The sequence below is a fragment of the Trematomus bernacchii genome, unplaced genomic scaffold (genome assembly GCF_902827165.1).
Source record: "Trematomus bernacchii unplaced genomic scaffold, fTreBer1.1, whole genome shotgun sequence".
Classification (NCBI taxonomy): Eukaryota; Metazoa; Chordata; class Actinopteri; order Perciformes; family Nototheniidae; genus Trematomus; species Trematomus bernacchii.
In genome coordinates, this window is record NW_022987714.1 from 55,237 (window position 1) to 72,197 (window position 16,961).

Here is a 16,961-nt window from a genome sequence, read left to right on the forward strand (position 1 = left end):
TTTCTCCTTAAAAATGTATGTTATATCTATCAATCTCAATATCTATAGCCCATTATTTAAAACCAATAAAAAAATGACATGTTTCACTTTAAAAATGTTGTAGACGTCATTCTTCTGATCGTCCCCTGGAAAGTAGAATGGGCGACTACCAAAGCTCCTGATTCCAAGCCCTGGTACTGGCAGAAACTTGCAGGGATTGGACTCAGCGTCTGCAACCTCATAGCTGTATCCTGAGAGCTTTTGCACAGGCAACCGGCTGTACACCTGCATAAAAACACACATGAGTCAGGGTAAGTCATCAGTTTACACAGAAGGTAAAGATCAGTCCAAGTCAACATCATCATCATGTTCCTAATACAACATTAACACAGAAAAGACCTGTCTATGCTGCCCCAGAACGCCTCGTTGGACATTTTTCTTTTTCCATGTTTTTCTTCCTGGTCACAGTGACGCAACGACGACCAAATGGACCAATCCGTGGAGCTCCTCACACACACACACACACACATATTTTCTCAGCCGCGCTACTCCGTGGAGTTTCGCCGGCACACACTCACTCAGCCTTATCTTTTCTCAGGCTGTGAGTGTGTGGCGAACAGCCTGGCTGTGAGTGTATGTGTGTGTGCTCAGGCTGAGTTTGGCGGTGTCTCGCAGACCCCACGCAGTAACCAGGAAACAAAACCAGTAATACAGCTCACACTGTCAGCTCCTCGAGCCTCCAAGGGCGGAGCAGCGAGCCCCGCAACGTCCTGCCAACACGGCTGCTTTTTTTGGTTGCTAACGAATGCCATTGTAACACATAATCACTGATGTTCCGCTGTAACGGTGGTGGACTCATCAGAACAGAGTGGGAGAGCTGACCAATCAGAGCACAGTGGGCTCATAGGGAGGGGAGGGCAGAGAGTGAATACACACAATACTATACAGAGATGCTGTATGAGAAACCAATGTGATTTTGGAACATTGAACAATGTAAATCTATTCTAGTAGACCTCAACAATGGAATTATGATCAGTAGAAATGGCCATGTCATGGGACCTTTAAGTTCAAATAAAAAAAGACCTGCAGAATGCAGGCAAAGAACAGCTGTACTGCTGGGCTAATTTCAAATTCAGTGTGGATCTGGCAGCTGACAGTGGAAAAAAGGTATTTGTAATGCCTTTATCTGGAAATCACAACTTGATTTTTTTGTTTCTATAACTGGTTAATTTGTGTTAGTTTGTGGGGAAAAAAAAAAGACTGATTTCTCAAGATAAGTAGTGCGAATAGTCAGTAGCTACACAGCACCACAGGTCAGCTCTGCTGAATATTTCTGTGAAAACTGTAGGCTATAAAAAGTGTCAAATATAAGCTCTATGTTAAAAAACTGTTAACTAATAAATGAAAAGGACTGATCTGAATGTTATCTTTAGCAGAAAGTCATTGCATTTACCGAGTCTGTAGAGTGTATTAGAATGATTTACAGTCAGATCAAGGACAATCATTACTGATCAATTCAAAAGATATTTCAGGGGCTATATCATCCAATATCATGCTATTGCACTTGACTCCAGTATTAAGAGGAAGCAAAATAAATGTTAACTAGGTCGATTTGTAAAGTTTTTTTTTCTCTCTGTTCCATCGGGTTTCCATGTCTAGCATAATGGACTAGGCTACAACGACAATTGGTTGTGCAACCGTATGTTGCGTAATGAGAATCCTTGTTTTCTATCTATACTATTTTAACTTCTAGCTGCTTTTAAATCCATGCCTTGTTTTAAGCATTAAAAACATCATGCTCAAAGATATGATATGGTTTCATACCGAGTCAACAGTGAGTTCCTGCTCTTTCTGCAGCAGCAGGACGCTCTGGTCGATGGCTCTGACGGAGCACATGGAGCCTGGGTGAGCCTGCAGGGTGAGCGTGGTCTTCTCTGCTGGAAGCTCCTGGAGAGAGGAGAACCTCAGAGACACCTGCAGAGAAGACACCGAGGTGGGGAAGCATTAGTTTGACAGCCCAAAATAAGTGAAGAAGTAAAGACCTACTGTATGGTAAAGACTTAAAACCATGAAGTTGAATACCTTGTTATTGAGGCAGAGACTGATTGGGAAGTCCATGCTATCGGCCACAAGCTCCCCTTTGGGCATCACAGTATAAACGACCACCTGGGCAAAAGGTGCCAGGTTTGTAACCTGACGCAGTGGCACAGACAACTCTCCTTTGTTGACTGAACCATGACACAGAGAGAAAAGGAAATTACATATGAAATTATCACAATAAGTAATCACAAATAATGTACTTTTCTCATTCAACTAACATAATATAATAACCTGCGAAAGTAGCCTGATGCTAATGTAGGTACCAATAGGCACATGCATATATATATATATTTTTTAAATAAATGCCCAGCAGGTGGAGACTCCACTGGTTGCAAAAACTCTGAATGCATAGAAGTCTATGAAAAAAAAGTCCCTAATATAATAATTTGGTAAATATATTCTTTATGAGTTTATGGTTTCATTGAGTAGTTGTAATTATCTTTAATACATCATGATGTTAATTTTGTACATTATGATCCCATTTAGAGTCAAATAGACAATGAAGTAGGTTGTGCATTTGGGCGTGGCTACCTTGTGATTGGCATCTGCTGACAATAATAGAAATACAATCATGACCAGACTAATACATTTTGATGCCCATCTTAGTTTAAGTAGCAGTTGTTATTACCAATATACGGTTGAACAGCAACTGGGAGACTGCCATGCTGAACAATTCCACCCCTGGACATCACCTACGAAGAAACATGAGGCAGGCAGATCAATTAAATAATTACATTAGATATAGTTTTGCAATGCATCCTACAGTCTTTCAAGTTCAGTCAGATATTAGATCAGAAAAACAAAAGACTGTCCAACTAGACAACAGCGCAAACAAACCCATGACATTTTGCAACTAACTTTCCCAGTCTGTTAGTGTGCTTCAGCTACAAGCAAAAAGCTAGCAACATGTGGATGATCTTTGCAAAACTGGTAATTACAATGAGCTAATACTGACAGTACCTCATAACTTATTACACAAGTCTTACCAGGTAAAAGATTTGGAGGATCTCCTGGTCGTTCTTCAGCTCCGTCCCCTCGATGATGTACTGAACACGCACCGTTGCGTCTTTGTCACAAGCCAGCTTCCCGTTCACCTGCATGAGTTTCAGGAAACTACTGCTCTTGGAGTAAAATGCTATGACGTTGTGGTATGCAGCCCAGTACTCTGGTTTGCGCACGCCTGGCAGATTCGGCTCATTCACTTCCGTCTCTCTGGATCGCGCCTGTAGATCAAACAATCACATCTCAGGTTTTAAAACAACCGCCTTCACTTATAGAAAGGTGCAGTATTGACGTATTTTTTAAGTCTAGCATCTCAAGGGTTCTCTCGTGAAAAAGCAACAGGATTTGCTTATTGGATTTCCGTCTAATGCAGAAAATAAGCTTTGTGGCCAACACAAGTTTTTTTACTCAGGATAATCTCCACATATTAACACCACTTTATGATTTTTGAAGAGTAAACACAATCAGCCAAAGTAAAAAGCTATAAACAAACTACATGATGGAAGCAACCGCCATTTTTCTGACTCATAGAAGCTTTGGACATACGGCAGTGGGGTACTTACTGACATATTTTATATCGTAGAACCAAATATGAAAATCTCGTAAACTTGTGTTAGCCACAGACTTTTTTTCAGGCTGCTAACCACAAACACATTGGAAAAAACTTTGAGACAATGTAACCGGAAGGGGTAAATTACCAAGTCTTTTCCAGATTGTAGGCCTTATCCCTGCACTCTATATACCTTTAACTATTACTTAATGATCTCAAAATGGGATTAATTAAAAAATAATCTACGCCCGTCTTGTTCACCTCCAACATGATCAATAGGGTGGAAAGTTTCTTTAACTAGATATGGATTGTATAATTGATCAATAGAGAATTGGTTATAAATAGGAAGCTCTTGAACTGAATTCATTATGCTGCAGTAACCAACCTGTAGATTCACATTGTCCTTCCAGAGGGCGGTGTCAAAAGAAAACGAAGCCTTTCCATTCGTGCCTGTAGTCAGCTTGACTGCTTGAGAGTTGCCAGCAGACACATACACGGCCTCATTGGTGACAGCTTTGTTGTCTGGACCAATCACTTTGACCTGTAATTCAACAAAGTGACACTTTCAAGTACTGTAACACTAAAATTGTACACTTTGCGATGCTGGTCATTTAAGGGTTTAAGCCTAAAGGGGTTATTCCCTCTGGTCCTCTTTGTGATAGGAATATTCATGTTCATATGGTAAATATTTATGCAGTATAAGCTAGCCCAGGGGTCGGCAACCCCTGGCACGCATGCCAGCATTGGCACGCGGCACCATAACCAGTGGCACACTAGGAATAAGTGGATAAGTGTGCAAAATATTTAAATTGTATTTTCGGATCCTGAACGAGACCGCCGCCAGAGCGCGTCTCCCCGTTACCTGCAGAAGGAAGCCATGCACGCAGCGCAGCCCCGCTCTGTTTAACTCCAGGTGACTTTCTGCCGCTTTCCTCCGTGGTGCAGGGCTGAACGTTTCACCACGGAGGAAAGCACTTCACAAATTGCAGTACCCATAAGGAACTGTACAAATGCCGCAGTTTTTGCGTGGCTGTGTGTGTCTTTAGTTGAAAGCCCAGTGGCGATCTGCTCATCTCTCATTGAAAGAATATGCTACAAAGGGGCGGACTGGCCATCTGTGTGTTGAACTTTCCTGTCGGCTCCCAGACCGTAGTCGAGGAGGGCAGAAGCAACAAGCTTCAGGTTCAATAACCAACTTTAGCTTAAATTACTGGAGAGAGGCGAGCTCTTCTTGGGAGGCTGTTGCATTTATTTAGCTGTTCTTCTGTTTCACAAAATACATCACAGACCTCTGTTTTTCTGCTGCCTCGTTTCACTTCCAGAAACATACACACGCTCGCTCACTCTCGCTCATCCACACACACACATGCACACGCCACACCCCTCTCTCTCTCTCTTAAAGGGACAGCGATCTCATCTCACTCTGCATGACCCTAATATCATAACATGTGTGTTCTGGAGAATTACAGAACGGACGATCGTCCTTATTATTATGCCGTTTAAACCAATTATTTAAATGTGTTTGTTAAATTCGGCATCATGTAAGTTGTGCTGACAGGTCCACACACTGCTTCCCCGCAGTGAGGCTCCCCCCGCCCTCCTGTTGATAGTTCACGAGCGTCAAGCTCCTCAGCCCCCCCCGTTGATAATTCTCGATCGTTGGCACGCTGATAACAATTTTTTTTTTTTTTCATGGCACTTCATATCAAAAAGGTTGCCGACCCCTGAGCTAGCCTATGAGCAATGGCGATAATGGCCTACTTTAAATTCAGTAGGTGAACCTATATGTTCATAAAATAGTGTGTGTGAGCTTAACTGTATATATAAAACTAAAACGGAGCATTTTCTGTCAGCTCAGAATTCAGACTTTTTTAAACTGTATTATGTGCTTATGCGTTTCATTGTTGGTGTATAGGCTACTGGCTGAATATGCTTAATGAAAGACACATTTTTAAATATCTTGTACTTCTCTTTTCTAAGGTTACATTAAAATAAAAAACATCTTATTGATATTTTTTATCTCTTTTATTTATTTGATATTGAGGTTATCCAAAAGTAACAAATCTGGTTACATTTCCTTTCTATTTAGATACTCAGATTAGGTTACTAATTACATTTATTTTTCTTTACAGGTCAATGTAACGCAATGCATTTTTTCTAAGATACCCTCCTAACTGTTTGTGGATAATTTCCCAAACTCTGGTATCGCTAACTATCCACTAGTCTAGCATGGATATGAATAAATATGTATCATGTGGTGTGGTGACGGCATCTATATGGTAGCTCCCAGTGGTCTCTCTCGAGACTAAATACCTTTCCCTCGAACAAGATGCCAGGCATGTATGCTTCAGGTACGTCCTCGAAGGTGACAGTTCTGACAATAGCGCTGAAGCTGGTGCGCCCAGTGCCTGTAAGAATGACTCCTAAATGGTAGAAAACATACAGATCACAGCTCATCAGGAAATAATGGTGATTACTCAATGAACAGTCAATGCTCCTGTGTAAACAGCCAAGCTACCTGTGCCGTACTCCTCCAATTCTGCATTCAACTCAAAGCTGACATAGTTCATGATCCCGTTGAGTTGAAACACTTCCAAGTTCACAGTTTGTGTAGCACAGCCAGCTTTGTCAGTCTGGAAGATAATAGCACAAGTCAATTTCAAACCAAAAAATTGAATTAAAGAGAGAAATAACAGCATGTCTTTTATTAATCTGGGGTACTCACCGTCAGTTCATAAGTTTTGCAGATATCATTTTCTTTTCCCCTTATATACCAGAACATTGCAATTTTGCAAAAAACTGCCTTGACTGAACCAACAACTGGTTTCCCATAGGTGTATCTGCAGGAGAGAGCACACAGATTGAGGAATGCTCTTCAGGAATGGATACATGGACATTTAAAATGTGTATTTATTGCATTGCAATACGTTAATGTTCATTAAGGTCTGAAAGCTCTTATTTCTTAAGAATCGCACTTAACAGTACACACAAACTGCTCATTTGTTTACCAAAGAAAAACGACCATTGCTCCAAAAATACGTATGCTTTTATTTTCCTTCCATCCATGATTAAGACATGAAAGTCCCTACTCAGCCTCCGATTGACTCACCTTAATATTTTCACCCCAACCGTGATATTTGTAACCGACCTATAATAAATCTCAAACGGCATTCCTAATTTTAGCCAACTCAACAGACGAACGCAACATGTACTAGCCAATCGGAGGCAGTTTGATGCAGGTCATGCCTTTGCTGTAGTAGGAAACACTTTTATTGTTAAGACAAAATTAAAAATCTAATTAGATTCAGATGGCTGAATTGTTTATGCTCAGTTTGTTTGTATGGCATTCTCTATTATCTAACATCTTACATTTGTGTTTTTCTATTGTTTTTAAGGTTTTCTACCTGGACAATTACTATAGATATCTACATAAGTCAACTGTTGAAAAGAGAAATAAATACAAACAAATAGGAAAGAGTTGTCTATGTGTCCTCTCTTGCCCTCAAGCCTCTCATATTTGGGCAAACATTGAAAAAAGCCCAAAAATCCCCAAAGAAATTTACAATAATTAAGGTTTGTTGCTATGTGGTTGTAATAGCTATAAGCTGCCGTTTGTTCGTTAAGAATGTGTATTTGTGAAGCAATGGGCCATTGGACAAATGAGCTTTCGGTCGAGTGGGACATGTTTTGGACTATTGGGGTGTTGGCCTTCAGATACCAGTGAACGGTTTTCTGTGACACTCAGACACCATTGCCTAAAACAGTTTTATACTCTTGCAAAAAAATGCAGCAGTACCAGTAGAGTTTTCCTCTTCGTTATACCAAAATTGAGGAGAATTACATATCTTTTTAATAAAATAGCCACTGTGCTAAACTTCATTGCCATTGCTAACCACTGTCAGGTCCTTGATGCGAGACACTCACTTTCCACAAATCTTTAGCGTTGCCTCCTTGTCCAGGATGGAGATCACATTGGGTAGTTCAACCTTTACCTCATATTTTGGCAAAACTGAAGGAGAGGAAAATGATTTAAAAATCGAACTGCTGAAAAGGAACATAGATCAAACATATCAATCATTTTGGTAATATTCAGCAAATAACTGCAGCAGACCGTATTCCTTGATGTCGAAACTGTGGGATATTTTCTCTCCTTGGTCCGTTGTGGCAGTGATCACATAGCTTCCCTGAACCGCCTCAGGAATCATGGGGTGGGAAATATCAAGGATACCGCTAACAAGGTTCCTATCCAACCACTGAGCAATGCGATTTGAATTGGGATCCTACATGAAGGCAGAGGCACATTTGAGGTTGAGTTTAGACCCAAAAATGAACTGTGGACTGATGGTGTCTCATGGTATCTACGCTCACAAGGATGTTTTTCTATCCTTCATAATAAGGCAACAAAAACCTTATGGATTTTTTCCTGTAATAGTTGCATCTTTTAAATTATTCAGATGGCAGACATTATAATACTTGTGAAAGTTAGTGTAAGTTTATGTCAATGTTTGTTGATTGGATTATATTTTTGGCACTACAACTAGGGGTCGCCATAATCAAATGAAAAGCCAGAAACAATTTTTAAATCCTGCCAATAGGGTCTTTAAAATGTTCTCAAAATAAAACACTGCATTTATCTCTATTAGTATAGAATTATATAATTAGCACACAATGTGTATAAGGGTCTTATACAGCAAGCATTAGAGACAGCTTCTCATACAATAACTTTGTGTCATTCTTACCTGGAGCTCCACCACTTTGTACTGAAAAAGAAAAGAACATTTTCAGTTGCATGTAGAATTTGTACATTACATTATATGCAAGAAGAATACAACACAGAATATAAATCATTAGCTTTTTCAATAGCAAAAATTAACAATCCACTAACAGGAGGAGTACTGGGTAATTGGTAATTAAAACAGTCATAGTTTTGGATGCAGTTTCATACAGTTAAAAAATAAAGATTATACATTTCAGCAGGGGCACTCGTCAGTATAATACAAAATGAATACATTTCTGACTTTTAACATTTGATTTGGACATTTTGTTCCGTCATTTTATATATTTACAAATATTCAATATGTTTAATATGTTTTAGTTTAGAGACTCGTATAGTAGGTCAGACAGTATTACACATATTATTAAAGTTGGCTAGGCATGGGATGAATTCATGGCACAATTATCCTGGTGAAAATGATTGCAATTAACAATATAAATATAAATATACATACCAGTCGGGCTACAGGAATGAAATTGGAATCCATCGAGACGATTCGGAATTGGACTGTAAATAAAAAGCAGGAAAAAATAAATAAAAATAGCATTAATGTTTTCTCTGAACATAAAACACAAACAGCAATACATAACATCGGTAAGGGAAACAGAGAATCAATTCAATAAAACCCTACAGTACAGCCAGTGGGAGGAGGGACATTGATGGATAACTTGCATGGTACAAAGGCACTATTCTTAAAGGCCTAAGTTAGATAAAGTTTGCTAAGTTTCTAGTGATAGCGGACTGTGTGAAGCTATTTTAAAAAGCATATTTCTGAAGTTTTCCTATTGCGTTACACTGTAGACGGTGAAGTGCTAGTCAGCCACAGTCTAGGGTTTATGAGAAACAATGTTTAAAAAAGGCACTGCAGCAATTAATATCGGCCTCTTTGTCAAGAAAGGGGAATTATTTAAAAAAGAAAACCAGTCAAAATTAGATCAGCAGAATCTCTGAAGTAGTAAGGGACAAAAGGTCCAAAACACTGGATACTGTATATTTTTTTAATGCTACTCTATAGAATTAGTGATTCTTTAGTGATACCCCTGGTGCCTGGAAAACCCCTATACAGTATGTAATACTGGCTTTTCATGAAAAATCCCCAAACACAAGACAAAATAACCCTGATGACATCACTGAACTAGTCATTCTATTGAAGCTCCTCCAGAGCCATGGAGTGGGTAGGGTCTAATCATAGAGGATTTTATGGCAAAGATGACAAAGACCTTCTTTACCACTGACCTTTCGACACACAACCAATCAGATGAAAGCTGAATGAAGCTAGCAGGGGAGGTCACCATAGAAACGTTTTTTTAGGTTGTTTTTTTTTTAAATTCAACCCGATTGCGTGAAATGCCTTTTACTACCGAAGCACTTTTTGATTACATATGTACGGTACAGTGGCCAGCATGTGCCAACGCTCTTCAAAGCCAGCAAAACACTTTTGCACATTTTCCGCTGCACTTTTAAAATATAAAAACAAAAATGTGCCCAAACACATCCAAATGAGGAAACATCTTTACCAACTTCACGAAACATGCACATCGTTTACTGAAGGCGCAGCATAAATGAAGCCCTGCAAACACAAAATGCTGCAAAAATAAAACGCTGCAAGTAAAAACGCTTTAAGTTGCTCAAAACACAACAGGGACACTAAAATGAATGCACTCTGGAGGGCATTCGGGAATAATTTTAGACAACTGTAACTGTTGTTGGAAACTTTCCTAAAATGTCCTTTTTATTGGATTATTCTAACAATGTGATCGCACGATTCCTTCCAATATTATTGCAAATCTGCTGAAAGCTATAGGGAACGTATCCAACCTAGTCATTTCAAATATACTGACGACACTTAATTATGGAACAGACTAACGTCAACAAGCACTCTTCTTCCAGCTGTGCATCACTTTTTAGTGTCCTCGTTTTCATTTGAGCTTCTTGCAGCGTTTTTTTATTTGCAGCGTTTTCAGTTTGTAGGGTTTTGTTTATGCGGGTACTTTAGTCAGTCATTTGCATCATTTTTTAAAGTGCAGTGTTTTTCTCCTAATTTGAGTGTTTTTGGCTTTTGTAGCGGTAGATAATAGTAGTATCATATTAGGACACCCGTCTCGTCTTTCTATAGCAAATATACCAAGGTAATATTAATTTTGCAATAACGTGGTGATTACAAAAATAACATTACATGAATGCACATTTAAAAGTTAGGTGGGGTTTTACTGCATTTAATTGGTGATTTTTTTGTGATATTTGTTGCATTAAACCTCCACCAAGAACTCAACCACCATCTTTCTGTGTGCTGAATTTAGTTATAATTCCTAAAGTTGTCAATTAGTGGCTCAGCATTATGTAGTCCAAAATTGTGCAAGTGCAGCTGAATCGGTAAGCATTGCAGAGGGGAGAATGTGGGCTGTATGAACAGTACGACTGCAGCAGAGCAGTCATTTTACCACACAGCAGGAAACCCTAAAAGTGAAGTACCACAACATGTGATACTAACCTTTCTGTCCAGGTTTGTAGATGGGTTTATCAGTCTGGATGATGTGGATGAAAGCAGGACGCTCAATCATGATTTTGGTTATCTTGCTCATCGAGACACCCTCACCCGTAATAGTGACATTAATGGATGCCACAGTTCTGTGATGCACTGTGGGGACCTGTAAAAGAAGAAAACATACATCTTTCAGAGAGGGTATATGACATGGCCCATATTATGCTTTTTGGGGTTTTGTCTCTCCTGTAGTGGGTTGCATACGTTTTGGTGCATTAAAACGCCTCCTTTGGACTCCTTTATTTACTTCTGCGACAAAGTGACATCACTTTGTAACACGTGTGCTTCTATTTGCTAGCGCTAATCTGTAAGCGGTTGACCTATCACAACGAAGCCAGCCAGTTTACCAATCAGAGCAAACTGAAAATGAGCATAATCTGGCCGCTTTAAAGCTGAGGACATGTTACTTGATTTTCAGGTTCATACATGTTTACATGCTTTAATGTTAAAAAGGGTCTTTATTTTCCCCCATAGTGCCTGTGCTGCAGCACCTCTTTTCACCCTCCGTCTGAAACCAGAGCCCAGTCTGCTCTGATTGGTTAGCTGGCCAGCTCTGTTGTGATTGTTCAACCTTTTAGAGATGACGAAAATGTCCCTCCCCTTAGCCTATCATGTACAATGTGTTGTGTTGGAGCGCTGGGTGGGAGAGAAACTCCCTCTGGAGGGAACTTTGTGATTTTATCCTTTGCAGACCATTTACATGCACACAAACCTATATAACACTACCAGAAAGGGAAAACCCCAAAAAGCAAAACAGGGGACCATGTAAGGTAAGAACTGGGGTATGTTCAATGTAGATTGTACCTATAATTGTATACAAGAACTGTTTGGAGAAATAAAAGAACAGACCTCTACCGCGACATGGTTAATCAGGAAATGTCGTCATGTGTTTTTACTTGCTAATGGAACTGCGATTATATAACAGGGACTACTTCAAAAATGTGGCTGTTGAAAGCCTCAGTCATGGAGCCAGCTAGCTGATTAGGGGCGAGAGGAACGTCCCTTGAATGCATCTAACCACTAACAACAACTTCCCTCCCCTCCCGATCTTCCATACTCTACTTTGGCACTGAACATGCAGAAGCAAATGACTAAGAGCAGTTATACATTTTATTTGTTTTGACTGAAATTTGAGACGACACTTTGCAAATTGCCAAAATGTGGGTGTACACATAATGAGTCAGACCTGGAAGTTTAAGCAGCGATAGAAGTCCTTGTCAACAGCCTGCTCGAGTATGGTGGTTTTGCCAGGGCCGATCTCGAGGGTGATGGTCAATTTGATGGGCATCGTTGGGCCGTCGATGTGAGCACACAGGGTCTCCTGTTTCCCTCCTCTCACCTGGGAGCTCACAGTCACTGCAAAAACACTGCAGCCAGAAAGAGGACATTACATTAGTTAAAAAAAAGGACATGGTGTGCTTCACATCAGAACAGAAAGCAGGGTTTTTAGTACTCATTCTTATGCGTTTGGTTATTGCAAAAATGCTCCTATATCAACTATTGGAGTCATGGATTTTTTTCTAGTACCCATTGAGGCTGAGCAGAAGGAAATAATTAGCCGTTATTGACATCACCTGTTACATAAATTAAAGCCATGAGGTGGAGCTGAACACTTAAAAACCCTATGCTGTGTATTCATTGTCGTACATCTGTGATTAAACGTGCCATTTTAGCTGTTTAAGTGCGTTCCCATGCAAAATGATGGTAAAAATGCACCACGAGTTCCCGAAAGGTGCACTCATACCGGTTTAAAAAGTTGACTGTGGAACGCTAATCACACTCTATGATCGCCATCTTAGCTACGTAACAGTAGTGGCGCTTCCAGGCCCAATTGCGACTGCTCAAGTCAACACAGCACTATTTAAATTAAAGTTATACATGTGGCTGTTTTTCTATATTTGATACACTTTCCACTCTACTGGTGATAAAAGCAGCCACTGCTCATTTTATTGGGTAAATTGAGAAGTCTGTAATGATTTGCTACCACGAAAGATGAAGTCGCTAGCTAACTAGCTAGCTGAGGGTCTATCAATACTTCCAGTTAAGGCATAGCAGCCATAAGCGATTCGAGACAACACTACACAGTCCCACGCTGTGCAGGTGTTCACCAAACACAACATGAAAGTGCACTAAGAGAGTATCACAGCACCATTGTACCCTACCCCATCAGCACCAAGTGGCACGCTCCCTTCAGATAGGGTTATATTTAACAGGTTAAGATTCAATTTGAATTAAGTATTCACAAGCTCTAAGTAGAGTTTTGCTGATACTGTCAGAAATGGCAGAGGCTATGACAATTATTTTTTGTGTGAAATAAGTTAACATATCTTGACTGTTTTCCATTTATTATAAAGTACAGTCAAAGATTGACAGGAAAGCTAAGTGGTGCGTGTCAGCAGCTGACATCGATCAAAGAACTAGTTTGGGTTTTATATTGTAATTTTAGTCTCAAAACGTTTTTATTTTATACATTTTGCTTTTGTCATTTTATGCATTATCTACCCGCTAGCTAGCTAGCTTACTAAATTGATAGCCTCGTTGACTTCTACATTCTGACAGTAGCATTAATATTGCAGTTGTCGAGGATTCTTTTTTCTCCCAACTACTACTGCCATGCATTTTGTGTGCGAATTTAGCCAGAAAGATCGAGCCAGAAGCTTTGTATACTGGCAGACTTAACTTATGGCATTTTGTACTTTATAAGGATGTTTACCTTTAGAACTATACCCTGCAATAAAAAACGACAGTTGTTTTGCTCCTAAGACTTATTCCTACTAGCTTTCCGTAAAGTCCGTATCGAACTGGAAAAATGCCAGCCAAGTATGCGGCTTCTGCAGTTCAGAATCTGTTGCAAAATCCTCTGAACCTTCAGGACCTGGTCTATTTGGACGAATTTTAAAAAAGTGATTCTAAAATAACATGCTTTGAATGTATTTAGATTTTGTGTTGGTCTTTAATTTGCTCTTTGATTTTATGTTAAATTCTTAGATTGTCTTTTTGGTTGCAACCTTGTCATTTGTGCTGCTAACTGTACTGGAGAGGAGTCTTTTGAAATTGATTTTAAAATCTCAATAAGTCTTTAATATATTTTATATAATAAAATCAGTTTTTTTCTCAAAAATGTTTCCTAGGTAAAAATGCGAAAAAGACCAGTGTTTTAAAGTGTGTCAGTGGATTTAGCAGTATAGTAATATTTTTTTTACACTACACTTTATGAGTTAAAATATAACATAATCAGTGGCACTTTTAGTACATTTTGATTAGAATCTGTACTGGACCTTTAGTTGTAATTCTGGTATTGAGTTCCTCTTTCACCACTGAAAAATACATATGCAAATTGGTGTTTGAAATGTTGTGTTATTGTAAATTGCATGAAATGACACGCCTAAACAACACTGCTGAATATACTGTGTTTGAGGCTTGTTGGCATACAGGGGCCTGCACTGCCGCCAATGAGAAATAAAGGACACATTTTATTGAGTTTTGGGTGGTGCTGCTGAGAATATTGATGCCATCTCAGCCTGAGCAAAAGTTGCATGATGAGGAAAAGTCATTTGACTCTGATACTAAACTATGAAAGGCATGCGAGTCAAGATGAGCACAGAGCAGATAACACACAGGGCTGTGAAAACAAGGGTCAGAACTCGATCAATATGCAGAGTGTGTCTGTGGAAATAAGAGCTAGTATCTTGATTTAGGAACATGTTTGGCTTTAAGGCTAAAACAGCACAAAGTGTTTCCTTTAAACTGATGGTCACCACTTGATTTAGTAGATTAACCAAATAATACTTTATCATTGTTCAGTAACTTAGCAGATATGGCCAGCCAGAGGTGGAAAAAGTACTCAGATCTTGTAAGTAAAAGTAAAAGAACCAGAGTGTCAGATGACTCTGTTACAAGTAACAGTCCTGCAAACAAAATGTTACTCAAGTAAGAGTATTGGCCTTAAAATATACTTAAAGTATCAAAAGTATAAGTACTCATTATGCAGATTGGCCCATTTTAGAATAATACAATGTTTTGATGAGTATTGCTGCATTCAAGTGTTATCAAAGCTGGTAAAGGTTGAACAAATTGTAATTACTTTGTACGCTGCAGGGTAGATTGTGAATGTATCATTAATCTAAATATGCAGAGTAACCTAAGATAAATACATGTAGTGGAGTAGAAATACAGTACACGATTTATTTCTGAATTGTAGTGGAGTAAGTACAAAGTAGCATTAAAGGTGGGGTAGGTAATTTTCCAGCTCGAGTGCGCTAGAATTTGAAAATACACAGCCGGAAGAAATCTGCTACTTCCTTACAGAGCCCCTCCTCCAACACACACGAACGCGCACATGACCAATGAGGGCACGAGATAAGTTTGTGCACAGATGGAAGGCTGACAGGCAGGTAGGCCATCCAGTTATTTTAGCCGGGCCGGCCGGTCGTGCTTTTTACAGTATTACGGCTTCCACAGATGACATTTTTTTATGGATTTTTTGTCAAAGCACTTAAAATATTCATTGCTATCGGGATGTTAAGAGCATTCCATGGAATATAACAAAAAGTGTATCTCGAGCCGGTTTCTCAAATGTACCTACCCCACCTTTAAATGAATATGCTCAAGTAAATTACCTCAAAATTGTACTTAGGTACATTACTTAAATTTAGTTACATTACACCTGTTGGCAGCTTAAAATTCAAATGGTGGTTATTGCTAGCAGATGGGGGGGTACTCTCTGACACATACACACACACAAACACCACTATATATTGCATTACAGTAGCCTGAGGCCAACAAGACTTTTTGCCTCTCCAAGACACAATACTGGATTTAAAGTCCTTTAGTGATGCAAAACATTCACCACATTGAATTGAACTTTTAGCCAACTTCATCTCAACCGTCAAACACAGCATGACGGGACGCACATAGCAAACTTTTGCAAACAATAACACGAGTTGCGACAGTTTGGGGGAAAAAAAACATTGTACTCACGTTCCATCGAGTGATGAAGATTGCACGAGCGCTGATGAGATGACGACCGCGAGCATTAGCAGCACAGGTGGCGGTGCCATGTCTACACACCGGAGATAGAGCTTTGCAGCGGGGCAAGTTGAGCAGAGTGCACCGGAGGAGCACGAACTTCCAGACCAACTGACTGCAGGCCGTATGCAGAGAGAGCGGACAGTGATGTGCAGGGCAGGTTGCTCAAACGTTGTGGGGGTGGAGGCGGTGGTTGGCTTTTTAACTCCAAACCAACGCCACCCTTCCCTCTGGAGTCACTCCCCCAAAAATCCATTGGAGCTCGGCAGCCTCCTCCCTACCCGGCTGAAAAAAACCAGCTTAGACCAACTTAGCTGGTCAGGCTGGTCAAGCTGGTCAAGCTGGTCAGGCTGGTCAACCACCCTGACCAGCTAAATTGACCAGCCAGTAGATATTAGGCTGGAATGGTTGGCTGGTTTAGAGGGGTTTTGGACACTTTAGCTGGCCAGGATGGCCGGTTTCGCTGGTGCACCAGCTAAACCAGCGAAACCGGCCATCCTGGCCAGCTAAAAAAAACAGCATAGACCAGCATAGTATGCTGGTATGCTGGGCTGGTCACCAGCATCCATCTATCACCAGCTTACGTTTAATAATAGTATTAAATATACCATGCTGGAAGCTTACCAGGATTCCAGGTGACCAGCATACATTAATAATAATAATGCATATATCCTCCCCGGTGTCTCTAAGATAGCTGAGAAATGGTTGTCAAAACTAATCACCAAACATTTAGACAAAGGTTTCGCTTTGACTAATGACAAGAATTAGAACTAGTCTCCCAGTTCAAGAATCTTGGAGTCATATTGGACTCAAACTTAACTTTTAAGAAACACATTAAGAAAGTATCAAATACTATTAAATACAACTTGCAACATTTTAAACAAATCAGACCTTTCTTAACTGTCAATGCTGCTAAGTCATACCTCCACTGTATGATTCTATCCCATATTGAATACTGTTTTACAAACTGGTCATTTGCTTGTGCC

General features: G+C 39.8%; 1 protein-coding gene across 1 annotated transcript in view; it reads right to left on the bottom strand.

The window, feature by feature from the left end:
- LOC117491880 (alpha-2-macroglobulin-like protein 1) overlaps positions 1 to 16,136 on the bottom strand; it is a 35,421-nt gene extending 19,285 nt beyond the window's left edge. The window contains exons 1-16 of the mRNA XM_034141992.1: positions 15,928 to 16,136; positions 12,134 to 12,314; positions 10,897 to 11,053; positions 8,860 to 8,912; positions 8,371 to 8,391; positions 7,743 to 7,911; positions 7,556 to 7,640; positions 6,357 to 6,471; positions 6,150 to 6,264; positions 5,945 to 6,054; positions 4,017 to 4,172; positions 3,066 to 3,302; positions 2,708 to 2,771; positions 2,062 to 2,207; positions 1,804 to 1,953; positions 88 to 264 (exon numbers count right to left, since the gene is read on the bottom strand). Coding sequence (XP_033997883.1) covers positions 88 to 264; positions 1,804 to 1,953; positions 2,062 to 2,207; positions 2,708 to 2,771; positions 3,066 to 3,302; positions 4,017 to 4,172; positions 5,945 to 6,054; positions 6,150 to 6,264; positions 6,357 to 6,471; positions 7,556 to 7,640; positions 7,743 to 7,911; positions 8,371 to 8,391; positions 8,860 to 8,912; positions 10,897 to 11,053; positions 12,134 to 12,314; positions 15,928 to 16,007 — 2,016 coding nt within the window. The 5' untranslated portion in view covers positions 16,008 to 16,136. The remainder of the gene's footprint in view (positions 1 to 87; positions 265 to 1,803; positions 1,954 to 2,061; positions 2,208 to 2,707; positions 2,772 to 3,065; positions 3,303 to 4,016; positions 4,173 to 5,944; positions 6,055 to 6,149; positions 6,265 to 6,356; positions 6,472 to 7,555; positions 7,641 to 7,742; positions 7,912 to 8,370; positions 8,392 to 8,859; positions 8,913 to 10,896; positions 11,054 to 12,133; positions 12,315 to 15,927) is intronic.
- Positions 16,137 to 16,961: the final 825 nt, after the last annotated feature.